The sequence below is a fragment of the Oncorhynchus gorbuscha genome, linkage group LG18 (genome assembly GCF_021184085.1).
Source record: "Oncorhynchus gorbuscha isolate QuinsamMale2020 ecotype Even-year linkage group LG18, OgorEven_v1.0, whole genome shotgun sequence".
Lineage (NCBI taxonomy): Eukaryota > Metazoa > Chordata > Actinopteri > Salmoniformes > Salmonidae > Oncorhynchus > Oncorhynchus gorbuscha.
The window spans coordinates 32,757,123-32,773,002 of record NC_060190.1 but is presented as its reverse complement, the minus strand read 5'-3'; the positions used below and the strand labels follow the sequence as shown (position 1 = coordinate 32,773,002).

At 44.0% G+C, this 15,880-nt stretch overlaps 1 protein-coding gene across 1 annotated transcript in view; it reads left to right on the top strand.

Moving 5' to 3' along the window:
- The window catches only part of chd6 (chromodomain helicase DNA binding protein 6), a 101,252-nt gene that overhangs the window by 49,839 nt on the left and 35,533 nt on the right, over positions 1 to 15,880 (top strand). The window contains 11 exon segments of the mRNA XM_046310144.1: positions 2,996 to 3,106; positions 9,498 to 9,700; positions 10,160 to 10,359; positions 10,795 to 10,954; positions 11,294 to 11,383; positions 11,490 to 11,593; positions 13,674 to 13,803; positions 14,076 to 14,160; positions 14,258 to 14,312; positions 14,646 to 14,955; positions 15,318 to 15,526. Of these exon segments, the coding sequence (XP_046166100.1) occupies positions 2,996 to 3,106; positions 9,498 to 9,700; positions 10,160 to 10,359; positions 10,795 to 10,954; positions 11,294 to 11,383; positions 11,490 to 11,593; positions 13,674 to 13,803; positions 14,076 to 14,160; positions 14,258 to 14,312; positions 14,646 to 14,955; positions 15,318 to 15,526 (1,657 nt within the window).

Below are 15,880 nucleotides of genomic sequence, written 5' to 3'. Positions count from 1 at the left end.
TCGCCAAGGTAATTCCTTATCCTTATGCTTCTAACGCCTGACCTCTGATGTGTTTGACATGACCCTGATATCCAGACCATCACCATCCAGCCACTTTCGCCAAGGTAAATCCTGACCCTTGTACCCTTGACCTCTGACCACTAACCTCTGACCCATATCCAGACCACCACCATCCAGACAGAGTGCTCCACATTTGCCAAGGTAAACTCAATTGTAAAACTAAACCTTACCCTTCAACCTAAATCTACAATGAGGTCTAAATGTATTTGGACAGCGACACATTTGTTTTGGCTTTGTACTCCAGCACGATTTTAAATGATACCATTATACAATTAACCTATGAGGTTATAGTGCAGACTATCAGCTATAAATTGAAGCCATTTTCATCCACATTGGGTCAACTGTTGAGAAATTACAGCACTTTTTGTATATAGTCCCACCATTTTAGGGAACCAAAAGTTTTCGGATAGTAGTAGTCAAAAGTTTAGTATTTGGTCCCATATTCCTAGCATGCAATGACTACATAATGCTTGTGACTACAAACTTTTTGGATACATTTGCAGTTTGTTTTGGTTGTGTTTCAGATTATTTTGTGGCCAATACAAATTAATGCTAAATAATGTATTGTCATTTGAGTCACTTATTGTAATAAGAATAGAATATGTTGCTTCCCGAGTGGCGCAGTGGTCTAACACGGAATCCAAACCGGCTGTGTGCATGCGCTGTCGTGCATAACTTTCACGACATGCAGGTTAAAATAACAAAACAAACTGAACCGATTTACATTAATCTGGGGGCAGGTCGAAAAGCATTAAACCTTTATGGCAATTTAGCTAGCTAGCTTGCACTTGCTAGCTAATTTGTCCTATTTAGCTAGCTTGCTGTTGCTAGCTAATTTGTCCTGGGACATAAACATTGAGTTGTTATTTGACCTGAAATGCACAAGGTCCTCTACACCGACAATTCATTCACACATAAAACGGTCAACTGAATCGTTTCTAGTCATCTCTCCTCCTTCTAGGCCTTTTCTTCTCTTGACCTTATATTGCGATTGGTAACTTAGGTCCATTACCGACCTCGTTCATCTTTGAGTCACCCACGTAGGTATAACCAATGAGGAGATGGCATGTGGGTATCTACTTCTATAAACCAATGAGGAGATGGGAGAGGCAGGACTTGCAGCGCGATCTGCGTCAGAAATAGAACTGACTTCTATTTTAGCCCTTGGTAACGCAGATGCTCGTGCAGTGTGGGTGCAAAATGTAATAATATAGATTTCTAAATGTCTTTTGCAACGCTCGCACACGCGATGCGAGCAGGGTAGTCCGCCTGTAAGGCACTGCATTGCAGTGAGTGCGAAAGTTAGATGCATTAATATCATAGACCCCAAAAATGCTAACCTCCCCTGTTATTGGTAATGGTGAGAGGTTTCAAGTTTTTAATGACACATGCACAAGTACAGTGAAATGGCTTTCTTGCAATCTCAAAAAACAATAATGCGATAATAAATAACAATGTAATACTAGAAAAAACACAAGAGAAAAGGAATAAATATGAAGAACACAATAAGTAAGCATACTATATACAGGGTCAGTTCCAATACCATATTTACAATGGGCAGGGATACTGGAGTGATGGCGGTAGATACAGTATGTATAGGGGTAAGGTGACGAGGCAACAGGGTATACGATAAACAGAGTAGCAGCAGCTTGAATGTGAGTAGGTCTGCGTTTGTGTAGAGTCAGTATATTAGCATGTCTTGGTGTATGATCTTTGTGCCTCTAAATGTTTTACTCATCATTATTCACCATTCATTCATGATTATCCGTATAATGAATATGGGTCCAAATACTACACACTTGACTACTTTAATACACATAAAGTGAATTTGTCCAAGTTCTTTTGGTTCCCTAAAATGTATTTACATAAAGCGCTGTAATTTCAAAACGGTTCACCCGATATAGACATTCTGCACTTTAAGCTAATAGTCATTGTATCATTTCAAATCCAAAGTGTTGGAGTACAGAGCCAAAACAACATGAAAGGTTTCACTGTCCAAAAACCTCACTATATTATTTTGCTGGATGGTGGTAGTTTGAGATTAGAGTATTACATTATTGTGCTCAACTACAATGGGGAAATTAAAGTTTGAGTGTCAAGGGCTCCACCTTTGCCAAACCCTACCCCTATTTTATATCTTAAATTCTAATCCTTACATGCTGACCAGACCGGATTCGTCACGTGCACGAGCGATTGCAAAATAAATGTCCATATACATGTTATTCAGTCATTGCACCCACACTGCTCGCAAGCGTCTGCGTAGCAAGGCGCTAGAATAGAACTTGGTTCTATTTGTGACTATCAACTCGCTGCAAATCCTGCCTCTCCCATCTCCTCATTGGTTTTTAGGAGCATATACCCACGTGGGTGATTGAAAGAACTGAGTTCCACACTTAAGGCCAGTCGGTTGTGGTAATGCACCTTAAAGTTGGTTGCCAACCACCATATAAAGTTCAAAGAAGAATACTAGAAAAAAACCTTTACCCTTTTTATCTGTGGATTAATTATCGGAGTAGAGGACCTTGTGCATTCCAGGTAAAATAACAACCCAGTATTTATATTCCAGGACAAATTAGCTATCAACAGCAAACTAAATTGCCATAAATGTTTAATGCTTTTTGACCAGTCCCCAAATTAATATAATTGGTTCAGAGTATGTTTTCAACCTGCATGTCCTGATCGCGTCTGGTGTGGGTGGACAAAATCAACTTGCGTGCGGTCTGGTCAGCATGTTAGGCTGTACTATTGGATGAATTATATGTTAGCCAGTATCCACACGTTTCAGTTTCCTATCTTTTACCAATGTCAGATTTCACACCTTATCAGCTTTCTCAGCACATCCCTGTGTATGTTACTTGCATGGATCCAGTCCAGTTGATGCCTGCGTGTGTGTGTGTGTGTGTGTGCATGCTTTTGTTTTCCTTGTCATTTCCAGGCCAGCTTTGTGTCTTCTGGAAACAGAACTGATATTTCCCTGGACGATCCCAACTTCTGGCAGAAATGGGCCAAAATAGCAGAGCTGGAGATTGATTCCAAAGCAGAGAAGGTAAGAGGGGAGGGGAGGAAAGGGTGGGGAACTAGGGAAGGGCGCTGTGGGACGACTGGTGATCCCCGACTAGGGAGTAGCCACTGCCTGGTGTTGGAGGGGCTACAGAAAAAGCTTGTCGCCGCAGATCAAAAGAGCCACTCAGAATGCGGGTTGGAAAAGAAAGCAGAATAGGCCTCGCGAAACGGTTTAAATATCTGGCACTCATCAACCTGCCGAACAGATGGGTTGCATTAATGAGATAAAAAAAAAACAGCATGCGAAGCAGAGGGAGGAGGAGAGAATTAATTGTGTGTGTATGGTGTGTATTAGAGCTTGCTATGTGTATACAGTGTGTTAGTGTGCTGCATATGCATTTTGTGTGTTGTTTATACTGTACTGTATATGGTGTACATTGTACTGTATATTTGTAATGTGAGTTTTTTTGGCCTGTGTAAGGGTGTGCTGTCTGTTAGCCGTATGTGTGTACACATCTTATGTCTTTACTTCAAATGTATTTGGTTGAAGACTGTACATGGCATGTGGTTGGGTCATGTGTATTGTGCTGTATACTGTGTGCCAGTACTATACACGGGTGCCTACGTGGTTGCAAAGGGCATCCATGTCTTAACAGCGCGATTTGCCAAGGCAAGAAACTCTGAGCGCAGTCCTATCCAGAAATCTGGCAGTGGTTTCTGATTTAAATTCAATTTTCACAGAACCGCTTGTTGCAATTTCGATGAGGCTCTCTTGTTCAGATATTGGTAAGTGGACTTGGAGGCAGGGCGTGAAAGGGTTAAGAATCCAGTTGTTTGTGTCGTCCGTTTCAGGGAAAATACCTGCGTAATTACGCACCCAGCTCACTCAGGTGCTTCGCTATACAGTGGGGCAAAAAAGTATTTGGTCAACCACCAATTGTGCAAGTCCTCCCACTTAAAAAGATGAGAGGCCTGTAATTTTCAACATAGGTACACTTCAACTATGACAGACAAAATGAGAGAGAAAAAATCCAGAAAATCACATTGTAGGATTTTTTATGAATATATTTGCAAATTATGGGAGAACTTGCACAATTGGTGGCTGACTAAATACTTTTTTGCCCCACTGTATCACATTTGACATTGTCCGTAAGCTTGAGTTAACACACGGGTGGAAAGACCTGTGTGTTGTCCTTGTTAATGCAGACAGAAAATCATAGCCTAATCATAGCCTAAATTTTATCCCGCACATTGAAAATAGTTGCGGAGAGTCCCTCTAATCCTAGATTCAGATCATTCAGGAGAGAAAAAACATCACCCAGATAGGCCAGTTGTGTGAGGAACTCGTCATCATGGAGGCGGTCAGACAAGTGAAAATTATGGTCAGTAAATAAAACTAAGCTCGTCTCTCAATTCAAAAAGACGTGCCAATACTTTGCCCCTTGATAACCAGAGCACTTCTGTATGTTGTAAAAGCGTTACATGGTCGCTGCCCATATCATTGCATAATGCAGAAAATACACGAGAGTTCAGGGGCCTTGCTTTAACAAAGTTAAACCATTTTCACTGTAGTGTTCAAAACGTCTTGTCAAGCTGTCAGGCTTGAAAGCTGTCAGGCAATGGCAGCAAGAGCCTCTCGGTGGATGCTGCAGTGTACACAAGTGGCACCGGGAGCAACTGTGTGCACGCGCGTTACCACTCCACTATGTCTCCATGTCATGGCTTTTGCGCCATCAGTACAGATACCAACACGTCTTGATCACCATTTGATGTCACAAAACTGTCCAGTACTTTAAAAATATCCACTCATGTTGTCTTGGTTTCCAGTGGTTTGCCGAAGAGGATGTCTTCCTTAATTTACCCCACCATAAACGTAATGGACATATACCAGGAGCTGTGCCAGGCCCGCCCCCGTCTGTTGACTCATCCAGCTGTAACGCATAGAATTCACTGGCTTGTATGAGAAGCAGTAATTGTTTCAAAACATGTCCTGCCATTTCACTGATGTGTCGTGAAACAGTGTTGTTTGATGAAGACTTTGTCTGTATAATTTTTGGGGCCTTTTATTTCTATTTTAGCCCTTGCAACGCAGACGCTCAAGAGCAGTGTGGATGCAAAAATGTAATAATGTAGATTTCAAAATATATTTTGCAGCGAAGGTGGTGTAGTCAGGATGTATGGGGCCAGGAGAGAGCTTAGGACAGGTAGGGTACAGGTCGGTGCTGATGAGGGACTATAGCACCCAGCAACAGTCAACAAGAGCCATTTGAAAGTTTAATACTTAAAACTAGCATATCAAATTGTTTGGGGACAGACTTGGTGGAGACAACCGAGCACTGAAGGTGATCCTTGGTAAAGATTGCCACTCCCCCACCTTCGGAAGATCTGTCTTGCCGAAAAAGGTTATAACCAGAAAGGTTAACAGTATTCAAAACGCTCTTCCTTAACCACGTCTCAGTAATGACCAACACATCTGGATTGAACCCACACTTTCAATTTATCCATTTTAGGTAATAAGCTTCTAGTCTTAATGTGCAGAAACCCCAGGCTTTTATGAGAGCAGAAATCAGTGAAGTAGATATCCGAGCACAAGTCAGAATTGGGGCTAGCAGCAGTAGATGGGCCAGGGTGTACATGCACATTTCCAACAGTAATACAATCAAGACACATCACAGGACATGGAGAGCTCTGCAGTGCTTGTTTATGACATCTGATTGTGAATTAGATGGCAACAAGATCATATTTTACGGCAATTTCATCAGGTAACATGAATACAAAGCCAGCTAGAGGTGGTTAGAATAGGATGGGATGGGATGCCAAAAGTCTGTGAAACCAATAAGAGAGTCACAGTCCCGAGTTTGGGAACAAACAGTCTATCCCACGGTTGGGTAAAGAATGTCCGTAGTCCACATAGCTTGCAGGAGTCATGAGGCAAATAGCAAAATGCACAATAAATAAATGTAAATATATAATGACTTGGGGCTAGCCATTGCAAGTTCAGAGTCACTCACACCAACCGTGTGTGTGTGAGAGTGAGAGAGAGGTGAGGGTACCGATACCAGACAGGGGAAGACAGGCCAGGGCAGACGGTGAACAGATTGGAAAATGGAATCCGTTCAGCAGGCAACGGGAATAAGTGTCACACCCACTTGGGAGAAGATTTGATTTCAGCAGGCAAGGTAGCATGACAGGTGAACAGGTCAGGGTTTCAAAGCCGCAGGTAAAACAGCAGAAACTGGATCACTAGGTGGTCTGGGGACGTGGACAGCCAGGAGTCGACGGGCCAGGTAATCCTGAGGCATGATCCTAGGACTCAGGTCCTCCAGGAGGGGAGAGAGTGAGAATACCTAAGATCAGACAGGACACCCAGTAAGGAGAATTACACCAGACTGACCCTAGCACAAAGACTATCGCAGCATAGATACTGTAGACTGAGACATCGGGGACTCTGGCCCCGTCCAAAGTTAGGACCAGGCAGGATATCACCCCACTCACTTTGCCAAAGCACAGCCCCCATACCTGCAGAGGGAAAGCAACAGACCACTAACTTACTGTCCTGAGACAAGGCAGAGTGTAGCCCACGAAGATCTCCCCCGCTGCACGAGCGCAAGGACGCAAAACCGAACAGGAAGATCGCGACAGTGACTCAACCCACTCAGGTCGAGTATAGCAACAAAAGCCTTTCACGGCGTGATTGCACCCCTCCTAGGGACGGCAATGGAGAGCGTGAGCAAGCCAGTGACTCAGCCCCTGTAATAGGGTCAGAGGCAGAGAATCCCAGTTTAGCAGAAACCGCAAGGGTGGTTCGTCAATCCAGTGCCTTGCCGTTCACCTTCGCACCACTGTGCCAGACTACACTCAATTATAGTACCTACTGAAAAGTCTTCAGGAAAAATTTAACCTACAATGGTCTTACCCCCGCAGAAATCTAGTTAACAATCCCCATCAAAATCCATTTGTTTAGAATAGAGAGACGTTCTTTTGCATGAGTTGTGTCTTAATCCACCACATCCGTCGAAATCGCCCATCAGCATCTGCGGTGAAAAGAGGCAGAGCTAGAGAGGTGTTTGCAAACCATGCCACATCCCAAAAATTGGTCTTCTCACAAAATCATATGTAGCGTCCGAATGGTTTGGCCTAAACTATTATGACCACTCTACTGAACGTTGAGATTCTCACTAACACAATGGTGCCTCACAAAGCAAGGTCCATACAGAAATGGTTTGTTGAGATCGGTGTGGAAGAATTTGACTGCACAGGCCTGCACAGAGCCCTGAATTGGAATGCCAACTGCGAACCAGGCTTAATCTCCCAACATCAGTGCCCAACCTCACTAATGCTCTTGTGACTGAATGGGAGTAAGTCCCCGCAGCAATGTTCCAACCTCTAGTGGTAAGCCTTCCCAGAGGAGTGGAGGCTGTCATTACAGCAAAGGGGGACAGACTCCAAATGAAACCTCATGATTTTGGAATAAGACGTTTGACAAGTAGGTGTCCACCTCTTTTGGTCATGTAGTATATGTACGGCAGGATCAAATCGGCAAGATCGGTAGGAGCAAGTCCATGTAGTGCTTTGTGGGTTAGCAGTAAAACCTTGAAATCAGCCCTAACCTTAACAGTAAGCCAGTGTAGATGCTAGCACTGGAGTAATATAATCACATTTTTGGGGTTCTAGTCAAGATTCGAGCAGCCATATTTAGCACTAGCTGAAGTTTATTTAGTGCTTTATCCAAGTTGTTGGAGGGTAGAGGATTGCAGATGTCTAACATTGAAGTGACAAATGCCTGGATCTGCTTTTCTGTGTAATTTTTTGGGGGAAAGTTTCAGATTTTTGCCGTGTTTCAAGGCTGCTCTTGAAATATGTGTTATACAGTTGAAGTCGGAAGCTTACATACACTTAGGTTGGAGTCATTAAAACTTGTTTTTCAACCACTCCACCAATTTATTTGAACAAACTATAGTTTTGGCAAGTCGGTTAGGACATCTACTTTGTGCATGACACAAACAAGCCAGACTACGGTTTGCAACTGCACAAAGATCATACTTTTTGGAGAAATATCCTCTGGTCTGATGAAACAAAAATAGAACTGTTTGGCCGTAATGACCATCGTTATGTTTGGAGGAAAAAGGGGGAGGCTTGCAAGCCGAAGAACACCATTCCAACCGTGAAGCACGGGGGTGGCAGCATCATGTTGTGGGGGTGCTTTGCTGCAGGAGGGACTGGTGCACATCACAAAATAGATGGCTTCATGAGGGAGGAAAATTATGTGGATATATTGAAGCAACATCTCAAGACATCAGTCAGGAAGTTAAAGCTTGGTTGCAAATGGGTCTTCCAAATGGACAATGACCCCAAGCATACTTCCAAAGTTGTGGCAAAATGGCTTAAGGACAACAAAGTCAAGGTATTGGAGTGGCCATCACAAAGCCCTGACCTCAATCCTATAGGAAATCTGTGGGCAGAACTGAAAAGGCGCGTGCAAGCAAGGACGCCTACAAACCTGACTCCGTTACATTAGCTTTGTCAGGAGGATTGGGCCAAAATTCACCCAACTTAGTGTGGGAAGCTTGTGGATGGTTACCCAAAATGTTTGACCCAAGTTATACAATTTAAAGGCAATGCTACCAGATATTAATTGAGTGCATGAACATTTCTGACCCACTGGGAATGTGATGTGTCACACCCTGACCATAGTTTGCTTTGTATGTTTCTATGTTTTGGTTGGTCAGGGTGTGATCTGAGTGGGCATTCTATGTTGGATGTCTTGTTTTTCTATTTCTATGTCTGGCCTGATATGGTTCTCAATCAGAGGCAGGTGTCAGTCATTGTCTCTGATTGGGAACCATATTTAGGTAGCCTGGGTTTCACTGTGTGTTTGTGGGTGATTGTTCCTGTCTCTGTGTTTTGCACCAGATAGGGCTGTTTTTGGTTTTCCACGTTTATTGTTTTTGTTAGTTTATTCATGTCTAGTGTCTTTATTAAAGAACATGAATAACCACCACGCTGCGTTTTGGTCTGCCTCTACTTCACCTAAAGGAAACCGTTACATGATGAAAGAAATAAAAGCTTAAATAAATCATTCTCTACTATTATTTTGACATTTCCAATTCTTCAAATAAGGTGGTGATCCTAACTGACCTAAGACGGAATTCTTACTAGGATTAAATGTCAGGAATTGTGAAAAACTGAGTTTAAATGCATTTGGCTAAGGTGTATGTGAACTTCCGACTTCAACTGTATGTTAATCAAAAGAGTTAAGGGTCAAGAGTAACGCTGAGATCCTCCAGTTTTATTTGAGACGACTGTACAATCATAGAGATTCGTTGTCAGATCCGACAGCAGATCTCTTTGTTTCTTGGGACCTACAACTAGCATCTCTGTAGTAAGCCTGCAGTAAACCTTACACCTGAACCTCTTTCCCCCGTCTCTGACAGGAGAGCCTGGTGATTGACACGCCTCGCGTGAGGAAGCAGACACGCCACTACAACTCGTTCGAGGATGACGAGCTGATGGAGTTCTCAGAGCTGGACAGCGACTCAGAAGAGAGGCCCTGTCGCACCCGCCGCCTCAGCGAGAGGAACAGACACTACCTCCGCGCCGAGTGCTTCCGCGTCGAGAAGAACCTGCTCATATTCGGGTCAGATTTACCGCCTCTTACATTTCTCAGTTATACTTTCAATAGCCTTTCTATTGTGCCATGCCGTAAAAACGATTGTGCCTTATGTCTGTACCTCAAATTGTACCTTTTTAGTAAGCAGTCTTACTAATTACTGCAGAGTTACACCAGTGCACCAGTGTTTCCCAAACATCTCAAGTAACCCCCAATAAGTGACATTTATTTTATGTATTCTGGTGCTAGCACACCTGATTCAATTGGTCAACTAATGAAGGGCTTGGTGATTAATCGACAAATTAGTTGTGGAATACATCAAATATGTAGCACTGGCTGGGGGTACTTGAGGAGAGGTTTGGGAAGCACTGCAGTAGGCTACATGAGAGTACAGTATTTAGGTATTGTATCCAACTGACTCTGACACTGGTATGGTGTATCGGTCCTCATGCCACCCGCTCCATCTCTCTGCGTGTGCTCACACAGCTGGGGTCGCTGGAAGGACATCCTGACCCACGGGCGCTTCAAGTGGCAACTGGCCGAATGTGACATTGAGGTGCTGTGCCGGTCGCTGCTGGTCTACTGCGTGCGCCACTACAAGGGCGACGACAAGATCAAGAGCTTTATCTGGGACCTCATCACACCCGCCAAGGATGGCCATAAACAGGACTTGCAGAACCACTCTGGTGAGACACTCACTAACATCCCTTTGATACAAGCTGCCATTCACTCGTTCAGATTTGGAGTGGGGGGAAAGAGGACAGGCAATATGGCTAGTTATGTTGACAACACTCAAATGAATAAACAAGATCTGAAAAGCAACTCGTAGTGCCAGAGTTTGGCATAATGGTCTAGAAAGCTGACTCCAGACCATGCATGGCCCCCTGCGATGGGGGTTTGAATCCACACTCAGCATCTTGTACTACATCTTGTATCTACTCCATCTTCCCTTAGCATAAAAAAAAGAAGTTATCCTCACCCTTGTCCGATGGTTTCCTATGGTCTCCAAATGACTGTAGCCATAGCTCCAACTCTGATCCCAAAGTCTGTGCTTTAATTTGGACTGGTGTGCAGTAAGGTGATTACTTGGTATCGTTCAAATCCAACCTTTCCACAAGCAGGTCTGTCGGCCCCAGTGCCCAGGGGACGCAAGGGTAAGAAATTAAAGAACCAGCTGAGTGTGCCTGAGATGAAGCATGCAGACTGGCTGGTCAACTGCAACCCAGAGGTGGTGCTGCATGATGACAGCTACAAGAAACACCTCAAACAGCACTGCAACAAGTGAGTCCCCCATTCCTCACTTTCAGCTGTTGGTGAACAGTCATGTTCTCCTCTGAAGAATGGGATTCCTAAGGTAGCTAAAGCTTACAAAACCTACATAATCTAGTTTTGTTTGAAATTATGATTTTAGGTGCTTGAAGCCTGAGGAGTAAATGGCTAGATTTACTAAGCTTTTGCAGCTTTTCTTTACAAATGAAGACAGTTTCATGTTTTGTTTGTTTTATGTCTTCCTAAAAACAGGGGAAAATGCTTTGCAGCTCCACTAAGTGGTTTGGTGTTTATTGAAAAAGAGACTGATGACTGGTCTATGTGTTGTGTTATGTGCCTTGTTGTGCCAAGGGTACTTCTGAGGGTGAGGATGCTGTACTACCTGAAGGCGGAGGTCCTGGGAGAGGCTGCTGCCCAGTTCCTGGAGGGTATTCCTGCCAGGTACAAAGTGCACCACGAGGGCACCCATTAATCATACCACCTACTTATCTAGGTCCGGGAAACCAGACTAAAGTTAATGGCTGATTTGTGCGTGTGATCTGTGCAGTAAACTGGAGGTGGCACTGCCTGACATCGACTACATCGAGATCCCAGCAGGCTGGTGGGATGCAGAGGCAGATAAGTCTCTCCTCATAGGAGTACACAAACACGGTAATCCTCTAGTCTAGGGTATCCTGTTTGTCAGACCCTCATGGCTCTCACTATACAATCCAATTTTATGTACATTGAACAACAATAGAAATGCAACATGTCACAATTTTAAAGATTTTACTGAGTTACAGTTCATAAAGAAATAAGTCAATTGAAATAAATTCGTTAGGCCCTAATCTATGGATTTCACGACTGTGAATAAAGATATGCATCTGTTGGTCACAGATACCTTAAAAATAAAATAAAAGTAGGGGCGTGAATCAGAAAACCAGTCCATATCTGGTGTGACCACCATTTGCCTCATGCAGCGCGATACATCTACTTCGCATAGAGTTGATCAGGCTGTTGATTGTGGCCTGTGGAATGTTGTCCAACTCTTCAATGTCTGTACGAAGTTGTTGGATATTGCCGGGAACTGGAACACTCTGTCGTACACACCGATCCAGAGCATCTAAAACATGCTCAGTGGGTGATATGTCTGGTGGTTATGCAGGCCATGGAAAAACTGGGACATTTTCAGCTTCCAGGAATTGTGTACAGATCCTTGCAGCGTGGGGCTGTGTATTATCATGCTGACACGAGATGATGGTGGCGGATGAATGGCATGATAATGGGCCTCGGGATCTCGTCAGGTATTGCTAAATTCAAATTGCAATCAATAAAATGCAATTGTAGCTTTTGCTTCTGCCCATACCTGCCCATACCATAACCCCACTGCCACCATGAGGCACTCTGTTCACAATGTTGACATCAGCAAACGGCACGCTGTCTGCCATCTGCCCGGTACAGTTGATACCTCGATTCATTCGTGAAGAGCACACTTCTCCAGCTTGCCAGTGAGCATTTGCCCACCGAAGTCGGTTACAACGCTGAACTGCAGTCAGGTCAAGACCCTGGTGAGGACGACGTGCACAGATGAGCTTCCCTGATACGGTTTTGACAGTGTGTAGAAATTCTTCAGTTGTGCAAACCCACAGTTTCATCAGCTGTCCGGGTGGCTGGTCTCAGACGATCCCGCTAGTGAAGAAGCCGGATGTGGAGGTCCTGGGCTGGCGTGGTCTGTGGTTGTGATGCCGGTTGGACGTACTGGCAAATTCTCGAAAACGACGTTGTGGTAGAATGTAACATTTTCATTCTCTGGCAACAGCTCTGATGGACACTCCTGCAGTCAGCATGCCAGTTGCACGCTCCCTCAAAACATAAGACATCTGTGGCATTGTGTTGTGTGACAAAACTGCACATTTTAGAGTGGCCTTTTATTGTCTCCAATAAAAGGCCAGGTTCACCTATGTAATGATTATGCTGTTTAATGAGCTTCTTGATATGTCATACCTATCAGGTGGATGGAGAAATCCTCACTAACATGGAGGTAAACGAATTTGTGCAAAAGCGTAAGCTTTTTGCACGTATGGAACATTCATGGAATCTTTTATTTCAGCTCATGAAACATGGGACCAACACTTTGCTTGTTGCGTATATATTTTGGGTCGGTGTATTTTATGTTCCAGTATATTGAAGTCATGGTTTAGCCATTTCAGAAGATCATACATCAACCTTGGTTCTAGTGAATTTCAGGGTGTGCAAGCTTTTTTTTTCGAGGACAGCACTAAAACATCTTATTTAACTAATCAAGGTCCTGATGATCAGTGGATTAGAGTCCGCTTTTAAAGGCATGCTCCGGAACTTTGGCGACTATGAAGTATTTTTTTAAACCTCCCACTTTGGGCTGTGTGTCAATGTGTAAGTCGTACATGCATAATCTATGAGCAGAATTACTAGTTTGACAGTGACTGTTTTTCTGTAAGCTGTGCTTTTCCCTACATTTTCCCAAATTGGGCCAGCCCCCTAGCGATTGGAATTCCAGCCAATGATCTTCAGCCCCTCGCCATTTGAGTGACAGCTAGCAAAATGCACACACAGCAGAGCGAGAGTAATGATGTGGTGCAGCCTACCACATATCCCAGTTACTAGTCATTGATAAATTGATTATACATTTTACATGAATAGTAGATTTAAGTCTAAAGCCACTGCCGTCATCACCATTGGTGCTCAGTAAACCTGGCACCTCGTGTCTCCTCAGGGTACGAGCGGTACAACGCCATGCGGGCCGACCCAGAGCTGTGTTTCTTGGAGAGGGTGGGCATGCCTGATGTCACAGCGCTCTCAGCCGAGCAGAGTGGAGGAGAGGTGATGGCTGACCTCACTGACAGGCAAGAACCACCTCCGCCTTACCTTAGGGCACAAGTCTTATTTGTAGGATGGCTTACAGTAATATGAACATCTGCAGTACCGAATCTCAGGTGCTGTGTACGAATGTGAATGTCAACCAATGTCTGCATGCCTCAAAATGTAATGTATCAGTAATACCTCAAATCTAGTTCCCCTAAATACGTCAATAAATCCTGCGTGGTCAAGCTGACTCTGGTGATGGAGTAAGTGATATCATTTTGTGGTCTTTATCTTAATTGTTGGTTCTTTTTAGTAATTGCAAAAGTGATGACGTGAAAGACGATCCTGAAAGCAAGCAAGAGGAGGGAGAGGAGGGAGTGGAAAGGGTTGATAATAAGGTATGGACTCTCGAGTGACTCAGCTAAATGAAAAATAAGGATTCCGATGTCTGAAAAGGTTGAGTTGTGAAGTTATCATTTATTTTTGCTCCAAAAGGATGAAACCAGCTCCAGCAATGATGCAATGGACAAGCATGACATTGTTGTTCAAGGTAAGTGTTCAGCTACCTTTGAACTTGTCTTTTCGAATAAAATGTCTTACAAACTGGAGAATCTGTGAATGCATATAGATTATTGGGGTTTTACCAACTCCAAGTTCCACCTCAATCATTTTCTGCAGGTTAATATTCAAATAGATTGCCTTCAGGGGAAGTGTAATTTTGTCAAAACGTAGTTTTACTTCACCTAACATTCAATCATAAAAGCAAATGTTTAACTTCATAAAAAAACAAGATTTCCCATCTCAAAAATGGCTATAAAAGTTACTATATAATGCATGTAAATATATGTAAACAAAGCTTTGATCTGATTCTGTTACTTTCCAGACATAGGACACAGGGTCCAGGAGGGCTTTGGCCAGGAAGAATTGGGCCACGAGGGCATGGAGCTGAAGGGTCGCCCTCTGTGGCCCGCCGGCCCTAATCTTACTGCCAGGCTGCGTCGCCTCATCACAGCTTACCAGCGCTTCATGCGGCGCGAGCCCCTGCGTCATGACTTCTTGCTGCCAGGGGCAAGCCCGGGACCGATGTCCTGGCAACTGGGGGAGGAGCTTAGGCACTGCACGGCAACCGCTGCCAAACCTGACCCTCTCTTCCTGGAGTGGCAGAGAAGGTGGGTGATGATGTCAGAGCAAAGGTGGGTGATGTCATTGATCCCCTACATTATGTGCTGCCTCGGTCCCGTTCACTTTCGGTTCTTTGCCCCTTACCCCCTCTATGTTCACTGATCTTTAAGGCCTGGGTATATCTTAGCAACACGATGATGTCTCCAGATAGCATTCCTATAAACTAACTTTCACATAGCATATCCTTCAAGATCTGTCAACACCTGCTAGGCAAGGGGATGAAATTGGACTGGTTCCTTGTTTGAGGCCCATATAAAAAATAAAGTCAGAAATGGATTAAGAAATGTGACTTCAATGTGCCTTGGGCAGTCACATGGTCAGTGCATGTCCCCTTTATAAAAGGCTTATGGTAGGCCTGTGTTTTTATGAGCAGGTGGACACGGCGTGAGCAAGCAGATTTCTACCGCACCGTGTCGTCGTTCGGCGTGGTGTACGACCCAGAGAAGAAAACCTTTGACTGGAGTCAGTTCCGCTCCTTCGCCCGGCTGGAGAGGAAAACGGACGAGAGCCTGGAGAGATACTTCAGCAGCTTTGTGTCCATGTGCCGCACCGCCTGCAGATTGCCCCCCAGGAAGGACGAAGGTAACTACTCCACAGGAGGCAGAGCAAGAGAGCTTGCCCTTAAAGGTACAATAAGTAGGAATTTCATCCGCAAATGGACCCACATTTCTATAATATGTAAATAGTTTATTATTAGTGAATGCTAGGGTTGCAAAATACCGGTAGCTTTCCCAAAATCCCCAGGTTTTCCAAAAAATCAAGGAATATGCAGGAAATCAGTAATCATCCAACCAGAATTTTTTAACCCTAGGGAATGTCATAATGTAGTGTAATGTTGTTTTGTTCGATAACTTTCTATTTGTTGAAATCTTTAATTTTTTTAAAGGCATTTTACATGTCGAGCTAATTCTTTCGTCAGAATCTAGCATGGAAACA